Source organism: Sorex fumeus, unplaced genomic scaffold (genome assembly GCF_029834395.1).
Source record: "Sorex fumeus unplaced genomic scaffold, SorFum_2.1 ptg000051l, whole genome shotgun sequence".
Lineage (NCBI taxonomy): Eukaryota > Metazoa > Chordata > Mammalia > Eulipotyphla > Soricidae > Sorex > Sorex fumeus.
The window spans coordinates 31,383,274-31,410,032 of record NW_026606108.1 but is presented as its reverse complement, the minus strand read 5'-3'; the positions used below and the strand labels follow the sequence as shown (position 1 = coordinate 31,410,032).

General features: G+C 39.6%; 1 protein-coding gene and 1 non-coding gene across 10 annotated transcripts in view; one reads left to right on the top strand and one right to left on the bottom strand.

The window, feature by feature from the left end:
- The window catches only part of RAPGEF6 (Rap guanine nucleotide exchange factor 6), a 191,823-nt gene that overhangs the window by 155,808 nt on the left and 9,256 nt on the right, over positions 1–26,759 (top strand). For 6 of the 9 annotated variants that reach the window (XM_056124232.1, XM_056124227.1, XM_056124231.1 and 3 more), the window contains 5 exons: positions 2,675–2,698; positions 7,876–8,096; positions 14,769–14,960; positions 18,778–18,912; positions 25,305–25,533. In XM_056124232.1, the coding sequence (XP_055980207.1) occupies positions 2,675–2,698; positions 7,876–8,096; positions 14,769–14,960; positions 18,778–18,912; positions 25,305–25,533 (801 nt within the window). Of the gene's footprint in view, positions 1–2,674; positions 2,699–7,875; positions 8,097–14,768; positions 14,961–18,777; positions 18,913–22,249; positions 22,954–25,304; positions 25,534–26,759 lie in introns of those variants that run through there. The other 3 variants (XM_056124230.1, XM_056124228.1, XM_056124236.1) reach the window with 2 other exon arrangements.
- On the bottom strand, positions 7,309–7,382 carry TRNAT-AGU (transfer RNA threonine (anticodon AGU)). Its single transcript has one exon. It is a non-coding gene; the product is annotated as a tRNA-Thr (tRNA).

Here is a 26,759-nt window from a genome sequence, read left to right as displayed (position 1 = left end):
TTATCTATTCAGTCCCTTGGGTTGGCCACCTGCAAGGCAAATTACCCTACCCAGTGTACTGTTAATCCAGCCTTTCTATGTAAAATCTCTAATAGAATTTAGAAAGTGCTTTTTTTCTGTTTTTGCTTTCGTTTGAACCCACACCTGGTGATGCTCAGGGGTTATTCCTGACTTTTCACTCAGGAAACACTCCCAGAGGTGCTTAGGGGGAACCATATGAGATGTCAAGAGTTGAACCTGGGTCAGCTGCCTGCAAGACAAGCATCTTTCTCACTATATTATCTCTCCAGCCATAGAAGGTGCAAATTTAAGCATCTTTCATCTTTAATTAAGATGGAAATTATTTGTATTTCATATTAGCCTGATCTAAGAATTTTTTTAAAATTCATTTTTAGGCGACTGTAGTGATAACACAGCAGGTATAGCACTTGCCTTGCATATGGCCAACCTGGGTTCAATTCTCAGAGCCCCATAAGGATGTTAATCTGTACCTAGTAACTTTTATGATTTCCTGGTAACTAGATATTAAGAGTTTTAATTTTTTGTCTGTTTTTCTTCTGGGCCTATGTGTATGACCAGAGCGATGTGTAGGGTATTGGTCTTGCACATAAACAACCGGAGTTCGATCCCTGGCACCTAATGTGGACCCCCTGCCACACTTCTAGTGTGGCAGCAAAAAAAAAAAAAAGAAAAAACTCACTAAAATGAAGTATTCACTGATTCATGTTTAATTGCCTGCGTCATAAAAAAATATGGCTCTTTAAAAGTCAGAAATTAAATAAGGGGCATCAGATAGGCAGTATAGTTGGCAGGGCGCTTGCCTTTTATGCAACCTACCCAGGTCCTATCCCCATCATCCTATATGGTCCTCTGATATCTGCTGGGAATGATCCTTGAGTGCAGAGTCTGCTGTAAGTTCTGAGTACCACTGAGTGTGGCCTCTAAGTCAAAATAAAATGAAAGTCAGAAATGACTTTTTATCACCAAACAGAATCAAAGTGTATCAGGATTGAGCTTTTTTGTTTTATTTAAGACACTATTGAGTAGTTTTCATTTTTCTAAGTAGTTAGTTAGATGGTTGTTTTAAAGATGTGGAAAAGGTGTGAGGTCTCATCCCAGACTATTTTCAACTGTCCCTGAGGATCACTATATGTGAAAGCAGTAAACAGTAAGAACGGGGACCAAAGTAAACCCTGTGGAATATTGTGTTATTTTCAGTTTTTGTTTTTGTTGTATGTCCAGTGGCCCTTTCTGCTTCCCTGTTGTCTTATGTGGACTTCCATATTCTCACATCTTTCTACTTTATTTTCTGAAGACCTAATCAATTTATCACCCTGTCAGATGAATCGCTAATGTAGTGCTGGTTATGTTTCAAAAATAAGAGGCTAGAGCTAAAATACAGCAGGGAAGGCACTTAACTTACACAGGACAAACCTGGGTTCAATTCCTCATGGTATTATCCCTGAACATAGAGTCAGCAGTAAGATCTGCTGCTGGGTGTGGGTCCAACCAAACTGCACCCCCACACACAAAAAGAAAAATGAACAAAGAAGAGAATGGTACACAAATAATTGCAACTGACTTTTCTGGGCTAAGTAGTGTAGGGGAAAAGAAAATTTTTGTAAAACAGAATTGGACTGGACTTTTGAATAATTATTTGTCAACTGTCCACCTGATTGTCCTATATTATCTTGTATAGACAAAGTAATCACTCTTACGTGAACAGTAATTAATTTGCTACCTGAAACCATGGACCTCCATTGACTTGAGCTCAGTGGATTCAACACTACAGGTACACTGAGTCCAGAGACAAGAAGAGATGTTCACAGAAAGATGGAAGATTTTTACGATATATTTTTACTTTTAGTGAATTTACTGATCAAATTTTCTTATAAAATGTTTTTGGAAATTTCTGCTCTTAAGTTATAAATTTAATGTCCTTTTATAATTTCATCTTGTCACTTAAATAAATGACTCAGAAATCTTTTTAAAAGATGCTTAAGGGGCTGAAGAGATAGTATAGCAGGTTAAGGTGATTGCCTTGCATGCAGCTGACCTGAGTTTGAACTGCTGCACCTAATATAGCCTCGTGAGCCCCACCAGGAGTGATCTCTGAGTGCTGAGCCAAGTGTAAATAAATGCTGAGAACTGTTGAGTATGGACCAAAAAAACAAGGATGTTCAGCTTTTTTGTGACGTTTGGGCACTTCCTAGAGTGATCCTGAGTCCTCCACACCATCTCTTCCCCTAGTTCTGCCAAGCGTGGCAACTATGAAAAACAAAAACATTTAGAAATTTGAAAAAATCTCCTTGAACTTTCTGTTCTTTAGTTTCCTTCCTGAAAGCTTTAAACTTAATTCAAAATGTGTAGTTCATAAGTAATTTTACTTAACATAAACCTCGATGTATTTAAATACCATTGAGTATTTAAAATAGTCTCAAAGCTTACTACGTCTTTTTTAATAGTGTGGGGGATTTTGACTTTCAGTACACAATCATACCTTATTTTACTTTTTTCTTGCATTCCATAAAAGTCATTTTATAGTTAAGTTATATTTTTTCCTGGTAAAAAAATTCTATTCTGTCTCCATAGTTCCTCTGACTTTCAACTGTTGTCTTTTTTCTGTGCTTTCCTATTCAAACACGTGCTTCAATGTTGTGGCTCTTGCTTACAGGAAGAAGAGGTGGCGGAGTCTGGGGTAAGTGTAGAGATGAATGCAACTGTAATAAAGGTTGTGCAATTCTTAACATAAACTGCATCCTTTTCATTAATGCACGCACATAAGATAGCATGCATTCTATTAACTCTGTCAACCTATATTCCTGATAAATGCCTATTGCTAACAAAGTGAAAATAGTGACAAAACTTTTTCCATGCCCCTCTTTTCATTATTGATGTCCCATAAGTCCCTTTTAATTTACCAAGGTCAGTTAAATGATTACAGTAAATATTTGTTGTGTGCTTGCTAGCCATTGTTTTAGACACTTTATTTAAATTATTTAAATGAATTATCATTTTTATAAATTATTTAATTGTCCCAGCACCCCATGATATATGATATATAAATAGATACTCCAGTAGTTGTGACATGTAAGATAGAGTTGTTCACCTTTTTGGGTGGGTTTTTTTTTGTTTTATTTTGGTTTTTTTTTTGGTTTTTGGTTTTTTGTTTGTTTTCGGACCACACCTGGCAGTGCTCAGGCCTTACCCCTGGCTCTGCAGTCAGGGATAATTCCTTGTGGGCTTGGAGGACGATCTGTGGTGGAGAGCCAACCCATGTGGGCTGCAGACAAGGCAAGCACTACCCACTATACTATCACTCTGGTCCCACAGTTGTCCACTTTTGGGGGGGGGGCAGGGGGACTTGGTTTGGGGCCAACCCCAGTGGTGCTCAGGGATTACTCCTGGCTTTGCACTCAGGAATAACTCCTGATGGTGCTCATGGGACCATATGGGATGCCAGGGATCAAACCTGGGTCGATCACGTGCAAGGCAAGCACCCTACCCGTTGTACGTTCTCTCCTGCCCAGAGTTATCCACCTTTTTAAAGCTTACTAATTGATGGACCAATACAAAAGGTATTACAGGATAAGTGCATTTAAAAAAATAGATGAGGCCTCTATAAAAGTTAGATTTTCTTGTGTTTTTCCAATAAGAAGGAGCATTTATCCAACTATATTGGCAAATAATTAAAATAGAAGATTTTAGTTCCTCAGATTCATTTTTTTATTTCAAACCTCTATAATTGTTCAAGTCTCCCTTATCTGAAAACTGTTTAGAATCAAAGTGCCACCTTTGTTGTTATGCACATTCAATCTATGAATACATGATTCATTATTTTTTAGACTTAACAGAATGTTTAGGATCTTCTAAATCATCTGTGTAGTCCTTTCATTTTGTATAAGTAGTAGGATGTTTTTACTACATTCAAGGATTTTTGTGTGAGCCACTTTTTAACTTGACTCTTGTTTGTGGTCTTGTTTTCTGTTGAAGTTTTGATGAACTTGAATTTCCTTTTACTTTTCTTCCTCTCTTCACTGTGTTTGTAATGTATTTTCTTTCATGTTATATATTTGTTTTGGTCTTTCCTGGTTCTTCTCACTAAAGATAGAAATTGATTATTTGCATTACTATTATGAAGAAGACTTGAATTGTATATCAGTAGAAATTTGGGTGTTTGACTTATTTAGCTATTCAACTATAGTGTTATATCCATGCTTGCATACAGATATTTTTACATCAGGACATTTTCTGTTTTGGAACTAACTGTAAGATGCTTTATAACCATTTATTACCACTGTATTATTTTTTGTTTTCTAGGACTTTGTATTCAAACTCATGGGCATCCTTTTTTGTCAGATAAGATATTATTAAATATTTGTATTAAAATTTGGGACTGGAGGGCCAGAGAGATAGCACAGTGGGTAAGACGCTTGCTTTGCACGAGGCCAAACTGGGTTCAATTCCCAGCACCCCATATGGTCCCCAAGCACCAGTAGGAGTAATTCCTGAGTGCAGAGCCAGGAGTAACCCCTAAGCATCACTGGGTGCTGTCCAAAAAAAGAGGTATAAAATTTAGGGTTGGAGCAATCGTACAGCAGGTAGAGCTTTTTGCCTTGCCTTTGACCCCCTCAGTTCAATCCCTGGCACCAAATAAGAACCCCAAAATAGAGCCAGGAGGAAGTCCTGAGCACTTCCAGGTGTGACTCAAAACCCAAAATAAAACGTGATTCAAAATGTTGGGAGAGTTTCCCTAAATTTCTTTGAATCTTAGTCATTAGAAATTGGATGTCAGTTTATGTATCTTTTAAGAAAAATATTGATTTTAGTTATGTAAGGTAGATTACAGCAGTTTCTATATTAATGTTTTATGCTTGTAATGCTGCTTCACCTGAAGGAGCACTTTTTAAACACATAAATCAATTATCTTGTTCACAATTCATTAAAAGGAAAATATACACAAATCGATTTAGAGCTTTCTAGTATTTCCTGATATTCAGAATATGAATCTTCTGAATAACTTTTGGTTTAGTTTCTAGGTTTTCATCCCAGTACAGTATATATATATATTGAGCCATCAGTATGATAGGTATTGTAGAGCTGGTCTCTCGGCAGACTTTGCAAGTATTTAAAGCTAGTCTCTCTTTGACACCTGCCTTGGCAGTGTTGTTGAACTTAGCAGATTTACTCCCTCTTTATTATGTGGTTCCTGGAGATTAAAAGAATAAATTAATGCAATTGGGTTTTGTGTTGAACCACTTGCTTTGTAAGTTTTGAAGTCCCTACATTTGTAAATAATGACAATTACTTTGCAGTTTGTGCTTGACCAGTAGTAATTGAAAGATGTTAATCAATATAATATACACCCCCTATTTCATGTTTTCAAAAGAAAAATATGCTTTATAACTTTGTTTCACTTAATTTACAGTGTAAACATTAGGATTTTAGTGTTTTAACTGGGTATGTTAGCATTGCAAAATAGTTTATCAGTGTTCTATATATTTAGAACATTTTTGTGTAAAATTTCTTTTAGTTTTAAAAATTTGTTTTTTAAATAAAATTACTTAAATGCCATGATTTACAAAGTTGCTCATAGTTGTTATGGTTTTCCAATATTCCACCACCAGTCCTACCGTGGGAGTGACTTTCCCTTCACCATGTCCCCATTTTCTGAGCCACTCCCCAACCTTCCCCACTTAGGAGGCACACAATATTTTATACTTCTTGTTACAATGAAATAGCTAATAAAAGTATTAAAAATACTTCAGTAAAAAAAAAATTGTGGGACCTGGAGTGATAGCACAGCGGGTAGGGCATTTGCCTTGCACACGGCCAACATGGGTTCAATCCCCGACATTCCATGTGATTCCCCAAGCACTACCAGGAGTAAATTCCTGAGTGCAGAGCCAGGAGTAACCCCTGAGCAACAATGGGTGTGACCCAAAAAGAAAAAAAAATTGTGAAAATAGTTATATCTCACCACAGGGTTATTAGATCCTTGTCTGAGGATTTTCTAAACTGTTGCCCGGTGAATCTTCTGTATGTTTATTAAGTTTAGTTGGCTTCTCTGTTACTTTTCCATCTGGTTTGGTGTGCTCCTACTGAATTTCAGCTTTGTAGAATTTGGAGCTTTCACGTACTCGACCATGTTGTTCAGAAATTTCAGGATCTGTAGAACTGGGCACATGAGTTATCATGCCTGTGACTGTAGGGGAGGCCTCCTGCCCCCAAGAAGACTGGAGTTTTCTTAGTTTAGTGTCTCTCTACAGAGATTATAAGTGAAATTGTGGAGTTGGGCCATTGGCATGGCAACAGCAGTGGGACATGGGTGTGGCTATCAAGGCTTTGGCAGGACAGATACTCAGCCACCTCTCTCCTGAGAGCACCGCAGGGTTTTCATCCTGAAGACTGGTGTGTTCATGAATTGTAGTGGTTTGGTTTGCATTTCCTCAGAGATTTCTTCATGAATCTGCAGAGCAGCAAGTATGGGAGATGAGCATGGCTCAATGTTAGGCTAATTTAGAAAATCCATTGAGGACTTAGTTATTTTTAGATTGCAGCCTTTAAAGTTACATAGTGGACTGAGGCTGTGGCTCAAGTCACAAAGAGGTTCTGGGTTCCATCCATCCGCTGCAAAGAACAAGTAGAATTTCTTCAGAATTGTTTTTGCTGTTTTCTACTGATTTTAAATGTTGTCTTGGTAGAAAGTTTGTCCAAGATAGTATGGTGTTAAGAGATAACTTGGAGTGTGGCTATTCCTACTCATCTTGTGGTTCCATTACATTCTGAAGCGTTGCAACAGAAAGTCTCAGATCTCTAGTGTATAGTCTATGTTTCCTAATCACTCCTTATGAAAGTGGGAGCATTCAGGAGCTTTTTATTACATTTCTGAACTGATTAGATTGAATTTTAAATATAAATGCTTTTATCTTTCTTATTCACTGTTCTCACTTAATTTTTCCCAAAATCCAATTACTGGTAAAGTTGATTATTGTGCTAGATAGGAATGGTGATGGAGATAGCTTGTCCAAAGCAGCACAGACAAGAAAAGCTGCTCTAGAAATCTCTTTGCTGAAAAACACTGGTGCAAAATCTTACTGAGGATGGACTTGTCCTGGCCTAGACCATTGCCATATCTTCATATTGTCAATGTTTACAGGGCCAGAAGAGTGCTTTCATTTGTCATAATTGTGCCAGGAGTTACATGGGCACAAACAAAGGGCGTCACAAATTCATTACTTGAGGGAGAAAGTTTTTGTTTTCCTTTTTGAATTCTGTACTTTTCCAACTGCTTGGTGAAGCGCGTGAAGGCCCCACTGGGATTCGAACCCAGGATCTCCTGTTCACTAGATAGGCGCTTTAACCAACTAAGCCATGGAGCCACACCGGGGGCGACATCCACGTTTGCGTTCCAAGGGCTGGAGCGATAGCACAGCGGGTAAGGCGTTTGCCTTGCACACGGCTGACATAGCCGACCCGGGTTCGATTCCTCCACCCCTCTTGGAGAGCCCGGCAAGCTACCGAGAGTATCTCGCCCGCACAGCAAAGCCTGGCAAGCTCCCTGTGACATATTCAGTATGCCAAAAACAGTAACAACAAGTCTCACAATTTGTTGTGTGATGTTACTGGTGCCCGCTCGAGCGAATCGATGAACAACGGGAGGACAGTGCTACAGTGCTACAGTATTTTTCCAAATCTCGAAACTCAGAACATTGCCATGTGTGCCATATTACTTTGCATTAATGCTCTTCATCTTTTAACTCATTTGCACCAGCATGCATTAGCATTAACAGAACAGAATTAATCATCACTGATTAAATTTGCCTTAATTCTTAACCTTTACTACCCCTTATTGTGATCTCCATCTTTCTACAGGTCATTGAGTCAAGGCAGCACAAACTCAAACATGCTTGATGTTCAAGGAGGTGCCCACAAAAAAAGGGCACGCCGTAGCTCCCTGCTCAATGCAAAAAAGCTATATGAAGATGCACAGATGGCAAGGAAAGTAAAGCAGTATCTCTCTGGTTTGGATGTAGAGACAGATGAAGAGAAATACCAGATGATGTCATTTCAGTGGGAGCCTGCATATGGTACTTGTGAGTAAAGTTTTTACTGTGTAACAACAACTGTGAAGTAGAAACTTATTTCTTTAGTTTTCCTTAAGTACCAAGAAAATTAACTTTTACAAGTTTACTGACATACTCAACCATAATATGGTATTTTTTGGTGGTGAGGGAGGGGAGTGGTAATGCTTGAGCCAAACCCTGCTCAATTCTGCTTAAGGCAAAATTCCTGATTCTGTCTTCAGGGATCAAATACAGGTAGGCCAGTGTGCAGGACAAGCGCCAAATCCCTGTATCTCTTTGGTCCCTGACAGGCTATTAATAAAATATTAGTATATATTAATAATGTAATATATACAGTGTTGTATAATTGATTATATTAATTTGATATGATTACTAGGATTACTGTGCTGGAGCGATAGCACAGCAGGTAGGGGGTTTGCCTTGCACACAGCCAACGTGGCCAACCCGAGTTCAATTCCTCCGCCCTCTCGGAGAGCCCAGCAAGCTACCAAGGGTATCTCACCTGCATGGCAAAGCCTGGCAAGCTCCCTGTGACTTATTCGATATGCCAAACACAGTAACAAGTCTCACAGTATTACTGGGCCCACTCAAGCAAATCGATGAACAACGGGAGGACAGTGATTAGAATTACTTATTAATAAAATAATATCCTTTTATTCCTATTATCCTGTGCTAGAAATACGGAAAGAAATTGTTCTTTAAAAACAGAAATTCCTGGGCCAGAGAGATAGTACATCACATTGCTGAGTTTATTTTATTCCCAGTACCATATATGCTCCCCTGAGCCCCTGAACACTGCTGGGAGTGTCCCAGAAAACGAAAATTAAAAGAAAATTCTTATGAAAACTGGAACATTTGGAGGAGGCCTTTTATTTAAGAACATTTTTACCTTTAGCTCTTAATGAAGACTAAAAAAAAGTCAATTTTTACCATTCTTTATTTGCCAGGTAGTGGCAAATTCTTTATTTTTTAATAAAGAATTTATTTTTAATAAATCTTTAAATTCTTTCCACTACCTGGCAAATAAAGAATTAATCATCAGAAAGCATAGGAAGTATAGTTTCTTCCTACAGGTCATCGTGTCAAGGCAGCACAAACTCAAACATGCTTGATGTTCAAGGAGGTGCCCACAAAAAAAGGGCACGCCGTAGCTCTCTGCTTAATGCAAAAAAGCTGTATGAAGATGCACAGATGGCAAGGAAAGTATAGGAAAGTATAGAAAATTTAAAGAGTTTAAATTTGAAATTATCAATGTAGTATTAATAAGAAAAAAAAACAGAAGCCCTGACACATTCTGATAATGTTAATATTAAGAAAATGTAAAGGAAAAAAGAGAGCCCCCTCTCAGTAATGATTTAGGCTGAAGGGGCCTTTTTTTTTCCTTTTCTGGGCAACACCCAATAATACACAGGGTTTATTTGTAGCTGTGGTCAGAGATAAGTCCTGACAGGACTTGGGGGTCCATATGCCATGCTGGGGATTGAGCCCAGATTGGCTGAGTACAAGATAGGCACAGCACTGCTGTGCTGTCTGTCTGGCTCTCACTAATGATTTTTGGGGTTTTTGTGGAGATGGGGGAATAGGGGAGTGGTTTGTTTGGAGTTTTCTGGGTTTTTTTTTTTTTTTTGGTTCGGGCTTTGGGGTCACACACAACAGTGCTCAGGACTTTTCTCCTGGCTCTGAGCTCAGGGATTACTCCTGGTGGTATTCAGAGGACCAGATAGGGTGCCTGAGGTTGAACCAGGGTTGGCCCCATGCAATCAAGGCAAACACCTGCTGTACTATCTCTCCAGCCCAATTTGGGGTAGAGGGATGGGGGGGTGGCACACCCAGCAGTGCTCAGGGCTTACGCCTCTCTCTGCCCTTAGAACTCACTCCTGGTAGGCTTAGGGGACCATATGGGGTAAAACCCTGGTTGTCTGCATGCAAGGCAGATGCCCTAATCGCTGTCCTATCACTTGGGCTCCAGTTTGTTTTTTCAATAGAGGACATGTGCAGCTGTATTAGGCCCTACCAGTGCTACATCCTACAGTACTCACGGGCTACCAAGGCTATTCCCAGTGGTGCTCCAGAGAACCTGGAGTGCCTGGGGTCAAACTTATGTTCTTAGAAATGCTAGAACTGTATTCAACCACTTTACCATTTCTCTGATTCAATTATTTTAAAATAGAAATTACCTAATAGGGTGGGGATGTGACTCATGCGGGGTTCAATATGCAGGGTTCAGTGGGCACCCACATTCGAGACACCATTCAGCAGCACTGCATGAAATACTGGGAGGTAGCACCTACACCCTGAGTTAAAAAGCAAGTCCACTCGTCCTTCACGCCCTACCGAGGTCACGAGTTGCCCCCCCAAAAGCGGCTCTCCGGCACGGCAGTGGCTCCAGAGGCAAAAGGACTTAGTCCAGAGCCTGGCAGCTTGCGGCAGAAAAGTGAATGGACCATGCATTAAACTACAGTGCCATGCCTCCCCAGGAAGGAAAGGGTGTTGCTCCCTTCCACCTTTTTCCCCCCTAGCAGCAAAGTGGCCGCTGCCTCAGAGCTTATTGGAAAGCCAGATATGAGCCAGCAGTGACGGGGCAACTGCAGTCTCATGGGAAGGGGGGCAGTACCGTCCCATCCTTCACGCCCTACCGAGGTCACGAGTTGCCCCCCACAAGTGGCTCTCCGGCACAGCCATGGCTCCAGAGGCAAAAGGACTTAATCCAGATCCCAGCAGCTTGCAGCAAAAAAGTGAATGGACCTCCCAGGGAGGGAAGGGGTATTGCTTCCTTCTGCCTTTCTCCCTCCCCCCTCCCCCCTCCCGGCAGCAAGGTGGCCGCCACCTCAGAGCTTGGAAAGCCAGGTATGAGCCAGCGGTGCCAGGGTAACTGCAGTCTCATGGGAAGGGGGGTGGTACTGGCTCATCCTTCACACCCTACCAAGGTCACGAGTTGCCCCCCATGTGAGGCTCTCCAATACAGCCATAACACCACACATACAGAAACCAGTCTCGTAGTTATCTGGCTCTTTGCAGAATTCCAAAATCATTATATGATTCTTATAACCAGCTATAGAAAACAAAGTATTTCACAATGCCTTTTCAGCAATTCTGATTGTTGGTGGGGAAATTCTAAACAATAATGGTGCATCTTTTGTCGAAATAATGAATGTAATCAATGTAGAGAAGAGTTCAGTGGAAATCATCTGCCTCACAGGCATTGGGAGGTATGGGAGGGGGTATATTGGGGTTCTTGGTGGTGAAAAATAAGTACTGGTGAAGGGAGAGGTGCTTGATCATTGTATGACCGAGACTTAAACCTGAAATCTTAGTAACTTTTCCCACAGTGATTCAATAAATAAATATAAGAAGAAAAATAAATAAAACTTTGGGGGAAAAAAGTAAGGTGGATTTCATGCCCAAATCAATCGGCTAATCAGTGGCTGAATAAATAGCAGTCCTCCTACATTAAAAAAAAAAAAGTCTGGAGTTAAATTGCTTTTATGTTTAATCTCTTGATTTGTACCTGTGTTGGCTGTGTTTTAGCAATTTAGATATCTGCAGAGAATTGATTAGTTTTCAGAGAAGATGGAAAGGTCTTTAGTAAAAAGATAACATTCAGGGACCAGAGAGATAGTACAGCAGGGAGGGTGTTTGACTTGCACACATCTGACCTAGGTTCAATCCCCAGTACCACATATGGTTCCCCAAGCCCAACAGAAGTGATCCCAGAGCACAGAGCCAGGAATAAGCTCTGTGCATCACCAGGTGTAGCCAAAAAGAGAGAGAGAGAGAGAGAGAGAGAGAGAGAGAGAGAGAGAGAGAGAGAGAGAGAGAAAGAGAAAAGAAAAAAGGTAATACTTATTTTTTTAATTTTTATTAGTGAAATGCCATGAGGTACAGTTGTAGACTTACAAATTTTTGTGCTTGGGTTTCAATTATACAATGACCAGGTACCCATCCCTCCACCAGTGCCCATTTTCCACCACCACGTATCCCAGTATCCCTCCCACCCCCTATTCCCCCTGTCCCACCCTGCCTCTGTGGCAGGGCATTCCCTTTTGCTCTCTGTCCTTTTGGTGCTGTGGTTTGCAAAAGAGGCATTGAGTGGCAATCATGTTTGGTCTATAGTCTACTTTCAGCATGCTCCTCCCATCTTGGGCGGATCCTCCTAACACCCTTTATTTGGTGCTCCCTTCTCTATCTGAGCTGCCTTTTCCCCTAGCATGTGTGGCTGGCCTCCAAGCCATGGAGTAAACCTCCTGGTACTTATCTCGGCTATTCTTGGGTATTCGTCTCCTATTTTGTTAGAAAAAGGTAATACTTAGATTCATTTAGTTGATAAGCCACTGTAAAAATCTCACACTCACGAAGAGCTGTGTAAGCCCCTCACGTGCACAGGAATTACACGTGAAAGGATGTTCTTGGGGTCTCTGGGAGGCTATCTCTCGCCACTTGCATTCGGTATTCTTGAGCTGCTTCTCCACCCTGGAAGGCTGTTGCCTTGGACGGACGAAGGAAGAATGAGGGCCAAGCTGGTTGCTTATTCGTTGCCGTTTATTCAATCCCTCATCTCTCCCAGCTCTCTCCAACCCTGTCTGTGTGTGTCTCTCTCTGTCTAACCACGCAATTCTTCCAGCTGTATCTGTCTCCTCTCTCTCTCTCTCCTTCAGTCCATCAACCCAACCAACAATCCAACAGTCAGTCCATCCCTTTCTCCCCTCAGCTGCTCTTTTTATTCTCTCATCACTCCTCCCCACGAGAAGCGTGATCAAAAATGTTTTTCCAGTCTTCCCAACCACCTTCAGCCCATGAGGACAAAACAGCCCTTAAGGTCTGTTTCTCTTCTCCTTAGACCTACAGCTTAATTACTGTTTTTAATTCTCCTTCCTAATATTTACCGGGCAGGAGCAATATCACAGCAGGTAGGGCATATGCCTTGCATGTGGCCAACCCGGATTCGATTCCTTCTGTCCCTCTCGGAGAGCCCAACAAGCTAGCAAGAGTATCCCGCCTGCATGGCAGAGCCTGGCAAGCTCCCCATGGCATATTTGATATGCCAAACACAGTAACAGCAAGTCTCAGAGTTGGAGACATTACTGGTGCCCACTTGAACAAATCGAAGAAGAACGGGAGGACAGAGCTACAGTGCTAATATTTACTATTCTGTATGGACACAATAATAGACACTTTTAGGCTTGTAGGGTGACTCTCTTGGGGACATCTTACCACAGATTCAGACTACAGTGCTCATGCCAGATCATCCCTAACCCCAGCAGGGTCCAAATCTAATTATTACTTTTGGATCGTGACAGAATTTGTCCATGACCAAGCTCTTAATTTATAGTTAAACATTAGGGCACTTTGGCCACGCCCATTTCGATGCCAGGGTAGCTCATAGCTCACCGCTTGCCCTGAGTCCATCCAGTCCCTCATTGGGACTCTGCTTTTGGGGACCTAGAAATAAGGGCAACTGAGGCTTAAGTCAAGAGACCAGATGTCCAGGAGGTATATTATCTGGAGTCAATCAGCTCCCAAGCCACATGCGTGTCTTTTTAACTGTCTTCCTGTATCCATACAAAACAGTTGCTCTGAAATAACTAACCATGCAAAAGACATTAAGGAGAAGAGAAAGATAATATTTATAAGTAGGAGTCTGATCAGGAGATAAAGATAATTGACAGGTTGGGGGGCAATCAACAAATACAAGCTCCTAGCAGCCAGGAAGGAAGGGCAAACCACCACCGTGTAACTGCAAGACTAAGAGGTTCCCAATTTTTAACTTTGTGGAATGTTCTCTATGTCTTTTAGCACAAGATATCCTTTTCTCACTAGAAATAACTAATTTCTATAGCTGATCATTTTGCAAGATCGTTCATATATGCTGTGAGATTGAATTTTACATGAAACCATCCTGAATAACTTAAGGATTAAAAGTACTGCCTGACAGAAGTTCTTTCCTTTGAGCTATAGTATTGACTTCATTTAAAATAGAGACAGCGTTTTGTTTCTTCAAAAGAAAAAAGTGTGTGCCACAGATCATCCTCGTCATATACATCTAAAGATTATGCGCTACCACTGAGCTATCCCTGGTCAGCATTTTTCTTATATTAGAGCTCTTGATTTTTTTAAACTTCAATTTTTATTTAGTCATTGTGATTTGGGCTGAAGCAATAGCACAGCGGGTAGGGTGTTTGCCTTGCGTGCGGCCAACCTGGGCTCGTTTTCTTTATCCCTCTCTGAGAGCCCGGCAAGCTACCGAGAGTATCCCGCCCCCACGGCAAAGCCTGGCAAGCTACCCGTGACGTATTCGATATGCCAAAAACAGTAATATGAAGTCTCACAATTTGTTGTGAGACATTACTGGTACCTGCTCAAGCAAACTGATGAACAACGGGAGGACAGTGCTACGGTGCAGATTTTAATACAGCCATTGTTGTCAGTAGTAATAATTTTTCCTTTAAAATGTAGAATTAGGGGGCTGGAGCAATAGCACATCAGGTAGGACGTTTTCCTTGCACACGGCTGACCTATGTTCGATTCCCAGCATCCCATATGGTCCCCTGAGCACCACTAGGGGTAATTCCTGAGTACAGAGCCAGGAGTAACCCCTGTATATCGCCGGGCGTGACCCCCAAAAAACTCTAAAACAAAAAATTAAAATAAAATATAGAATTAAACTCTCTTTCATTTCTTTAGTGACCAAGAATTTAAGTGAGAAAAGATCTGCCAAATCATCAGAAATGTCTCCAGTGCCCATGAGGTCAGTTGGCCAAGCAACTAAAGTCCACTTGCATCAGCCGCACAGAGTAAGCCAGGGGCTCCAGGTGCCAGCTGTTAATTTACACCCCATCAGGAAAAAGGGACAAGCAAAGGATCCTGTCACATTGAGTGAGTATTCACAATTAATACTGCATTCGTTTAACTGAGGTTTTCAGGGGAATTAAATGAAAATTAGAATAAAAACAGTTGTAAATTCTCAGATCAACTGTCATGGTTTATATAAAATAATCTTTACTTTTATGTCCAGAAAAAAAATTGCTACCATCTGGGAGTGCATCCATGGCCTCCTGCTTCCTCAGCTCAGCTTGACGTGGAGGCGCCTGCAGTGGGGTGTGGGGTGGAGGTGGGGGATGCTTTTTTTCATATACCTGTTTTTGATCAAAGCATATTTAGTTCACTTGCTAACATTATAAATGAGTCCTCCGAAAACTTGAATAGCAGGACACTTGGATACAAAGGACTTTTCATTTGGTTTTTTGTTTGTTTGTCTTGGGGATATAACTATCAGACTCTACTCTTAGGGATCACTCTTGGCAGGGTTTGGGGGACCATACAGGATGTTGGAGATCAAACCCATGTCAGCCACTTGCAAGGCAAACACCCTACCTGCTGTACTGTCATTTCAGCCCTTGCCCTGGATACATAGGACTTAATTCTTTTCAAAGTGATTCATGATGATTCATCATCCTGTTATTCGTCGATTGCCTCGAGCAGGCCCCAGTAACGTCTCTTTCATCCTAGCCCTGAGATTATATTCAAGGCTCTTTAGGAGAATGAGACCCATCATTGTTACTGGTATTTGGCATATTTTCAATTACTTTTCAAAGTAATTCAATCAATTGTTTGCTATAAATACAACTTCAAAGAAGTAGCTTGTTCTAAAAATGAATAAATGTTGTTTTTCATTAAGAGTACTTAAAAAAGCATAGTTGCTTAGAGGGATTATACAGTCTCAAGGTTCTTGCATCCAAGCCTGCCTGTTTTGATCCCTGGCAGCTCCTCAGTATCTCTGGGGAGTAAATCCTGGGTACTGCCAGATGTGGCCCAAATCATTATGCCCCCCCCCCCCCACCGGGCCCCCCAAAGAAACCCTGTTTTGTAAATAAGAAGGCAAAGTATTTTAAGATATAGAACATACTTTTCCTCTGTATGAACATATTTAATAGAACTTTGCGAATTTTTTTTATTTTGTTTTGAAATCCAAATCTTCCCAATGTTGAGTTTGTCATCAGTATCCACACAGATAGATGATGATCTAATGTTAATTGCTGCATTGTCGGGGATATATACCAAACCTGTTTTAATTCTAATATGAAGTGAAGGGGATAAGTTAGAAGTCTTCTGAGAAAACTTTTTGGTGAGAGAATATGTAAGCACTTTTTCATTTATTTTTGTTTTAGGGCTACATTTGGCAGTACTCAGAGCTTTCTCTTGACTCCGCATTTAGGGATCGCTCCTGGTGGGCTTGGGGCATTTTGTAGGGTATATCAAGTGTGAGTCGTCTACATGCAATGCCAGTGCCTTACCTGCTATACTGCCTCTCTAGCCCCTACATAAGCAGTCTTAATGACTAATCTAGAAGATGGTAATTAAAAGAAGTTGCTTCAGGCAGAGGAAAATTTTGATCTGTGCCAAAAGCTATAAGCAGTTGTTGCCTTTATTTGTTTATTTATTTATTTATTTTGGCTTTTTGGGTCACACCTTGCAATTCTCAGGGGTTATTCCTGGCTTTGCACTCAGAAATTACTCCTGGCGGTGCTCGGGGGACCATATGGGATGCTGGGAATCAAACCCAGGTAGGCCGCGTGCAAGGCAAACACCCTACCCGCTGTACTATTGCTCCAGCACCCAGTTGTTGCCTTTAAGTACAAAGCTGCAGGGGAAGACTTTTGAAAAACAGTAATAATTAAAGCTAATACTGACGGAATACTTACCGAGGGCCAGGCAGAGTTCTCATTCTTTATTAATTTTTCACTCTACTAATTCCTTGCTTGGGGTGCCAGGGATCAAATCTAGGACCTCACACATATGAAGCATGTTTACTCTACTGCTGAGTTATATCTCGAGCCTCTTCATATTTTATATATTGTGTTTTATTTTCTTCTTTCTGTTTTTTTTTTTTTTTTTGGTTTTGGGAATCACACCTATTGGTATTCAGGGGGTTCAGTGCTCAGAGAATTGTGTGTTATTGAGGATCAAACCTGGGCCTCCTACCTGCAAAACGTGCTTAGCCCACTGAGCTCTCTCTCGGCCACATTTTATCTTCTTAACAATCCTTTAAGTTAGGTAATACTTAGATTTTTACAGAGGAAATGGAAGGATCCCAGTTACATGTTACCAGTATGTGATGGAGCTGGGCGTCAAGCTTAGTCTAAATAGTTCTAAAGTTCTTGCTTTTAATGATTTAGCAAAGTAACTTCAGAAAAGAGGGCCAAGCCTAGCTCTGGATTCTGGATTTCGATGTTAACAACTAGGAGGCACTGTTATAGGTATCAGAAAGTCCTCTTCCTTCTTGTTGTTATGTAGTTGTTAATTATATGATAAATATGTTTATATTAAGAAAGTGTGACAAATAGTGTGAATATACTGTGATTGCAGTTTTTCTTTTTTTAACATTAAAGGGCGACTTATTACTATGCCAAATCCTTATCAGAGTTGCTCATACTTTACTCGGTAAGAGCAGTGTTGATTGCCTTAAATTTTTTTAAGAGAATGCTTTTTTTAAAAAAAGCATTTTTTAACCATTGCTCACTTTTCTGGCTTTTTTATTTTGTTTTGTTTTTTTGGCTTTTTGGTTCACACCTGGCGTTACACAGGAGTTACTCCTGGCTCATGCACTCAGAAATGGGTTGCTGGGGATCAAACCTGGGTCAGCTGCATATAAGGCAAATGCTCTACCAGCTGTACTATCACTCTAGTCCCACCTGTTGGAAGTCTTAGAAGGTAGCAGTAGCACTGTCCTCCCATTGTTCATCTATTTGCTTGAGCAGGCACTAATAACGTCTCCATTGTGAGACTTGTTGTTACTGTTTTTGGCATATTGAATACGCCACAGGAGCTTGCCAGTTTGAACATTACTTTGTCCAATAGCTGCCGTGTGGGTGGGATACTCTGGGTAGCTTGCCGGGCTCTCAGAGAGCGATGGAGAAATCAAGCCCAGGTCGGCCACGGGCTGGAGCAATAGCACAGCGGGTAGGACGTATGCCTTGCAACAGAGAAGATATGGATTTTAAATTCCCTTGACCAACAGAGGTCAGGGTGAGGCAGAAGGCAGAGGCAGTTCTGAGATGTTGGTACTGTCACTACCTGTGGCACCTGGTATTACAGGTTTATAAAGGAGATTCTTGGGCTGCCAATCCAGCCCTTTTCAAGAGTACTAAATTCACACTTTTGGAGAGAGGTCAAAAACAGAATTATTATTTTATATTCAGAATTGAAGTCCAATGGAAATATTCTTACACAGTTTGACATAACTTTTGTCTAATAGCTGGCCCTATATAAGTCAAAGTGAGCAGTGGTTGGGGCTGGAGTGATAGCACAGCAGGTAGGGCATTTGCCTTATTTGATTTGCATGCAGCCAACCATGGTTCAATCCCTGGCACCCCATGTAGTCCCCTGAAGCCACCAAGAGTAAGCCCTGAGCACTGCTGGGTTTGCCTTCTACCCCTCACCCTCCAAAATAACAAAAAACAAACCCTGCTGTATTTAGATCTGTATTGACTAGCTAAATTAGAACAAATAACCTAGTGGTGAGAACCTATGTGTTTAACCTATTTAGTTGCTGTTTTTGTCGTTTATACATTCATACATTTATACACATTCCAACTGACTATGCATATCTTGGTTTTGGTTATATAGTAATTTTGGTAATTATAGATATTTTACAGTGAATTACTTCTTATTTGCTCCTTTGGTTTATTTCTAGGTACAAGTTTGCCTCAGAAAGTTTTAGGAACAACTGAGGAAATAAGTGGTAAGAAACATATAGAAGACACTATTTCTGTAGCATCATCTTTGCATTCTACTCCTCCTGCATCTCCTCAAAGTTCACCTCGCAAAGGTAAGACAGTGGTTCGAGCTACCTCTTATTACTCAGTATAGCCCTTTATGACACGTATTTAGCTTTTAAATTTATAGTAATAGAATATATGAAGAAAAGTGCAACTTTTAATATTTGTTGAGCTTTTGTAATCTGGATTGAGTTACTCAGATACTTTCCAGGTATTACGTATCATACAGCTAAGATTCCTGTACTCTTTGCATTTCTTTTCAGAGGATAAGTCATAGAAGTCAGAGTTATCTTCTTAGGTGTACATTCATTATTTCAGTGGAATTTTTGTAAACAAGAACTTCCACAATAAATTGCTTTTAACTATAGTACTGGGAAAAAGAAAAATATTTAAGTTGATCCATTCCTTTCTTCAGGTATGGAGGATTGCTCCCTTTTCATTAATCAAGGATCTAAAATTACATGTCATGGAGCTGGAAAGATAGGACAGCGGCTGACCCAGGTTCATCCCAAGCACCCCATACGGTCCCCTGAGCCCCACTAGGAGTGACCCCAGAGCACAGAGCCAGGAATAAGTCCTGTGCACCAGTGTGGCCCCCAAATTCAGCAAAATAAAATTATCTGTGTCCATACAGAATTTTATATTTATACCTCTATAGACTCGAGATAAAAATCAACTTGCACTTACTCATTTACCCATTTTCGTATTGCAGACTAAAGCTTTTCTTGACTAGCCTGGGTAGAGCACATATAGATGCCATTAACTGTGCATGTCATATTCTAAATGGTATGTAATTTACACTGGCCTCTCTATACTCAATATGGACCTTTATGGGATCAGGGAGACTTCCTAGTTTTGGTATTAATAGATTTTTTAAAATTCACATTTTTACCTTTACCACATTTTTAAATTACATCTTGAAATAATCACAGTAGAGGACCGTACATGATTAGAGATAAGAATACTTTAAGAATTTTAGCAACAATGAAGTTTTCAGATCCATCCTCAGTTTATGTTCTGTTCTCTCACTTTAGGACTCTTTAATTTTTGTCAACTATGGGTCAGTAATGTGATACGGTGATGTCAGACTTGAGCTTCAAATCCTGACTCTCACTGATTTATAAATATTGGATTTTCTTTTATTCACGAGGACCCAAATTCAATCCCCAGCACCACATGCACCCCAGCCCTTGCCTGCACAGCACTGTCAGGTATGGCCTTAAAGAGCCTCATCACTGCAGGGCTTGAACAATATTTCATCAGCAGGTTCTAGCATTGAACCGTCTGATCCATTTGGCTGAGTATCACTGGCAGTTTCAGGAATACCCCAGGTACCATAAGCTTTGCTTTAAAAGACCCCCCCACACACACCCTGTATCACTAAAGAAAAAGATGGAGAAAAGACCACCTATTTTAGAAGCATCCTGTAAGAAAAAGCATAATAAATTTTAAAATTTTATAAAGCTTGATACATGATATCATATTTGTGTAGTAAATGAGCATATTTATTTCTTTTCCTTCTTGCTCCACCCAGGCAATACAAATTTATTACCTGTTCTTTCTCCCCTTTCACATAGCCAAGGGTGGCAAGAGTTTTTATTCAGTTTTTACTGAGATACTTAGTCAAATACAATATAATATGTAATATATATGTATATGTGTATGATTTTTGATCCTATTTACTATATGTATTTCATACATGATTTTGTGAAACACGGAGATGTTATGTTGTCCTGTCTGTAGTCCTATTCAGTGTTTGTTCCATCTTGTCTCACTGAGGCTGGGAAAGTGAGTGTCCAGTTAGTAGGTGGTCAAGGTGATCCCTACCCACCTCTATATCATCAGTTCCTTTGGGAGGTCACATTGTAGACAATTCTCTAATTAGAAAACTAATAAAATCAAATCTGGTATTTAATGTTAAACTGACTTTGAGAAGACTTGGAAAAAGAAATTTCCCTGGTGCATTTATTCCCAACAGAAATCTACTCTTACCATTGGAGTAAAAACAATTTTTTTTTCATTTAAAATTTTATTGAATCACTGTGAGATAGTTACAAGCTTTCATGTTTGGGTTACAATCACACAATGATCAAACACCCATCCCTCCACCAGTGCACACTGCCCACCACCAATATCCCTGGTATATGCCCCCTTTCCCACCCTCCCCCTGTCTCCATGGCAGACAATATTCCCCATACTCACTCTCTACTTTTGGGCATTATGGTGTGCAATACAGACCCTGAGAGATTATCATGTTTGGTCCTTTATCTACTTTCAGCACACATCTCCCATCCCGACCAGTTCCTCAAGCCATCATTTTCTTAGTGATCCTTCTCTATTCCAGCTGCCTTCTCCCCTTTGCTCATGAGGCAAGCTTCTTAAACAAATTATTATTTTTTTTAATATCAGTATGTGGCCAGCAGTCAGTCATTGTGTTCATAGATTTGTGAGCCTTTTCTTCAGAATTCTTATTGACCCCATTTTAGAATTATATTTCTATTTATTTCTGTAGACAGGTTTTTGTTAGCAGTCTGTGTCAAATAAAATGTCAAAATCTAAGAATATATTTTTTAAGGATCTGTTCTAGTTCTTGCTAAATTTTGGAATTCTTTAATTACTAACAAAAATAAGACTTATCTTGTGTTTTCACAAGAATTAAGGTTTTTTGTTTTGTTTTGTTTTTTAGGGGAGGGGTAGCTTAAGTTTGGGAGTGGGGGGAGGCCTTATTTGGCAGTGCTCAGGGTTTACTCCTGTATCTATGCTCAGGGATCACGCCTGGTAGGGCTCAGGGAACCATATAAGACTCTGGGGATAGAACCAGGGCTGAACACATGCAAGGCAAGCACCTTAACCACTGTATTATTTCTCCAGCCCCAAGTAAGCAATTTTAAAAAGTGATAAGTAAGGAGGTATTAACCTTTTATCTTTCCCCGTACTTAAGGAAGTCATCTCTACCTTCAAGATATAAAAAAATTGAAATTTTGCTTTATAAATAACGTTTATGCTAATTATATCTATACCTGGTTTTACTAAACTTTTTCTAAGTGGAATTTACCTAAAAATTCTAGGTAATAGTAATTTTTAAGGTATAATTCTGACTCTCATTCTCTTGTCATATTTTTCCTTATGATTTTACCAACTTGGCCATCAACATTTTGATTTTTCTTTTTTTAACCAGCTTGTTTTAATCAAGGTAATCATTCTCCTGTATTCTGTCATACAATGACTGTTTTTATGCTATATAGTAGATACCATACATTAAATTATATGCTGCTAGATTTTTATTTAAGAGATTAATAGTAAAAATGTTATATAAACCAGACTTAATTGTGACTAATTGGAAAGAATTAATTTACCATGACAGGGTTTTTGCATCTCTCCCTCCAGTTGGCAGTATCATATCTGATCTCAGCATCCTGCTGCATCTCTCAGGGTCTTCCTCATCCCCTCCCCGTGAGTCCAGCACCAAGATCAGTGGCCAGAGCTGCCCCGGAATAGGTGGGGTTTACTTGCAAAAGAAAATCCTTCAGATAACCAAGAGCACAGCCAAAAGAACAGACAGGATCGAGAAGGCCACTGAGGAGAATAGAGACAGGACAAGTTGTGAGAACACAGCCAGAAAAAGAATGACTTCCCCGTTTAGAAGATTTAGGGAAAGAACTCTTTCAAGGGAGAGACTAGTCAACAGCAAAAAAGAGGACGCAGAACACAATCAAGCTACAGAAAGCTGTGAGAAAGTGAAGGATGTTGGAAGCAACATCAAAGATGAGAAAGGGACTGACATCTTCAAATCAAATAGCCGAGGCAACAGTAAAACGTTAAACTGCTTCTATTCGCGATTCAAGTCTAAAAGGAGAAAGACACTCTGATGCAATTACTTACTCTAGTGTTAAATATGTTTTTATTTTATTAATGTAAATATAGTAAGTCATTTGTAAAACAAAGCAAAGGTAGAGACTATTAACATTTTATAATTAGTGTAATAGGATCTCTAGCAACAAAGTCATATTGATTTAAAGTGCCTTATTGTACTTAATGTTATTTTCCTACTGTTAGTAAACATTATACTCTGTTTTCTGTACGTGGCTTTATTTTTCCTACTAATACTAATGGATCTATGAATGACCTAATTAGCGGGCTCTTTTTAGAAACTAGTATTTATTATTAAAGTCCTAGTAACATTCTGATCAAATAAAGGGAAGAGGCGTGTTCGGGAGGCAAGACGCTCACCTTTTCTACTTTTACTTTTTAATTAAATTATATGGTGGGCTTCAGAGTTTTTACATTTTTGAATGTTGTTTCTTTTGGTGCCACACCCAGCAGTGCTGAGGGAGAACTACTCCCCATCGCTCCTGGAAGTTCATGTAGTGGTGGGTATAAAATCAAGGGCTCCTGCCTGCAGATTGTGTACTCCAGACCTTTGAATCATCTTCCCAGCCCCTACATACCCTTTCTATATTATTTGAATTTTCTGTACCTGAAGAGAGGAGAAAAAGAGATAGTTTTAACATGGCAGGTTCAAAATCCTCTAGAAAACCTGCTAAAACATAAATTTGCTATGTCCCACCACAAACCACCTAAAGTTTGAACTGCAAGAAAAAGACCCAAAACTTGTATTTTAATTTGCTTTCTTAGTAATTCTCAGAATTGATGGTATTTAAGAAATAATATTCAGACATAGTGATAAAATCTTTTTTAAAACAGCAAATTAAGTCTGTATAGGTTAAAAAAATTTTTTGAGCAATTTTTTTACTTTTTTGTTTGTTATGGGATCACACATGGCAGTGATTTGGGGGGTTCTCCCAGTTGTGGGGGGGGCTCTGCTTCAGCAGTGCTCAGGGGGGACCTGACTGTGCTGGGGATTGAAGCCAGGCATCCTGCATGCAAATCATGTGCTCCAGCCCTTTGAATCATTTCCCAGGCCATATTTTTTTTAACTTACTTACCATATCCATTTCCCTGATGCTCTTGAAATTTGACCAATTGGTTCATGAAGAGACCTGAGAAATAGAAAGGAAGTCAGGAATCTGCTTGTCTAAATCTGTCCTGTGCCTGGCCCCAGTAACAGAACATAAACACACATCTTCTGCATCTTCGTTTCTCTTTCTGAAGTAGTTGCTTAAACTAATAATAAGGTTTCAGCACATTTTTCTTTAATGACTTGAGTTATATGTGAGTTAAAAGCAGTTACTCTTAATGAGATATGTAGGGATTGATCTGAAGGTTGTATACCTATTGAGATTCTCAGTGAACAAGAAGATAATTGCTTCTTTGGGATCTATTCCTTATTAAGATTACTGCAGCTATTTTGAAAATAATTTTAAACGAAAATTTATCAAAGCATATGTAACTACTTGTTATACTGCAGATTTGGTTTTGGATTCTTCCACTTCATGCCATCTCCACTCCTTCATCTCACAGAAGGCAAAATGAAATCTTTACCTATCTTTGCTCTAGAGAGTTAGTAAGTCAGCCATAGGACATTTTAAAACAGATGATGTGGGCCGGGGAGTTAGTATACAGGTAAGGTGTTTGCCTGCACATAGTCGACCCATATTCCATCCCTGGCACTGCATATGATCCCCTGAGCCCTGCCAGGAGTGATTCCTGAGCAGAGTCAGAAGTAAGGGCATCTCTGGGTATAACCCCAAAACCAATAAAATAAAGTAATATTGTTTTTTCATAACATTCTTATTAATTTGTCAGTTAAGCTATTTAATCTTTTGAAAAATTGAAAAGAAAATTGGGTCTTAAGATTAAATAAAAATCTAAAACACTTCAGTATTTAAAATTTTCGAAGTAATTGCTTTCAACTTGGAGCAAGGCTTCTTAGGCGACATAAGTAGGTAAGTATATGTAGTTTGAGAAACAAAAATAAAATTACTTTCCTTGAGTCTTAACTCCCCATATATACCCCTATCTCAAGGTGGTACTTTGGCTCTCAGAAGGCTACAAAATATTTATGTTAAATAGGGCCAGGAATGTAGCTTGGCAGTAGAATTAGAGCACTTGCTTTGCATGTGTGAAACCCTGGGTTCAATACCCAGCACTGCAAAGATAAAATTTTTTATATTAATCAAAGGAGGGAACCAGAGACTAAGAAGAAATTGAGAAACTCATGATGTATATTTTTTAATGTTTTGTGTAATATATATCTTACTCCTAATATTGTTTAAATGTTTATGATATTGTTAGAGCTTGGGAAAGATGCCTTTGGACTAGTTTCAGTAGTACTGGATTTGGATTATTTCTTGAATTTGAGGTTGGATTGGTAGATGAATATGTATAGAAGATTGGGACCTTTATGTCTACATAGATGGAAATTGAGATTGCTACTCACATTGTCTTATTTTTTGTTTGTTTTCCTTTGCCCTCCCCTTGACCACATATCTTTACCTCTTTTCTTATTTTGTAGTTTGATCTATTGTCTTTTCTCATTCAGGTTATTCGCTTATTCCGTCAGCTAAATCTGACAACTTATCTGACTCCAGCCACAGTGAGATTTCTTCCCGTTCCAGCCTTGTGAGCAATTGTTCTGTTGACTCCATGTCTGCGGCTCTGCAGGATGATCGGTGTTCTTCCCAAACAGTGGCAGTCCCTGAATCCGCTGGAGCATTGGAAAAAGCAGAACATTCCTTGGGAATAGGAAGTCACAGTCATGTTGGGTCTGGGTAAATATCCTTTGCCTTTGTTCGTACCAACAAGATCCAAACGAAGTGGCCACTTGTAACAGGCATACAGTACTCCCCAGCTTTTATCTTTAACACCCCACCTTCACCATAGTGTAGTTACAAAGAGGATCCATGAGAACACATGAGGGCCAATACTGATTTTCTGGGACCAAAGCCACAATACAGCAAGTAGGGCTTTTGCCATGAACAAAGATGACCAAGATTCAATCCCCAGTACCCCATAGGGTCCCCTGAGGCCACTGGGAGTGATTCCTGAGTGCAAAGCCAAGAGTAAAGTCCTGAGCACCACCGAGTGGACCAAACTCCCCCTCCCCCCAAAAAAAAGAATTTTCTATACTAAATTGATATGTAAATACTATATTGAAAACTATATGGATACTCACTCTTTAAGTACTGGTAAATTCAAATAACTTTCAACGGAAGTAAAATTAAGTGGCCATTGATATGGGGGTGGGGGATATTTCTCAATTTCTGGCTTAGGGTTCAAGTTGCTAAAAAAAGATTATGTCTTGTGAAGTACTCCCAGTGCTTTCTAGGCAGGGTGGGAGAATAGAACCAGTTCTTCATTCTTACTCTTCTAAAATGTGATTTGAACAGTAATAATTATTAACTAGCACAAGTCAATTTAAAATTTAACTTTTATTTAGAATTAAGCAAGTGGAAAATTTTGAGATGCTGAGAAACTTTATTCTGATAAATATTTTTAAGTCGGGTGTACTTTGGTAAAGTTGGTGTGCTTTTTTGGAGTGTACAGGACTTATATTCCTGGCTCTGTGCTCAGGAATCTCTCCTGGTGTACTCAAGGGATATACAGTGCTGGAGATCAAACCAGGGTCAATTTCATATGAGACAAGTGCCTTAAACTATTCTCATCCCAAATTTCGAATACTTAAATATGAAAAATTTGAGATTCAATAAGGTATCATTCCCATATCTGCAAAAATTTCTAAATTGAATCTTAGACCAGAGACCAACAAATTTTTTGATAAAACTTAACATAGAAAATTTTTAAAAACTTTTGCAAGTCATAAAATGTATTACAGTTGCTCAACCTTGCTGTTACTGCACCAGAAGTCTTAGTTTGTAAATAAATAGTCATTGTATCCAAAAAAAACTTTATTCTATACCAAAAAAAGGACAACTGAGGCCATATTTGTTCATTGACCCTTTGCTCTGTACTATAAACTAAGGTTTCAGAAATTTAA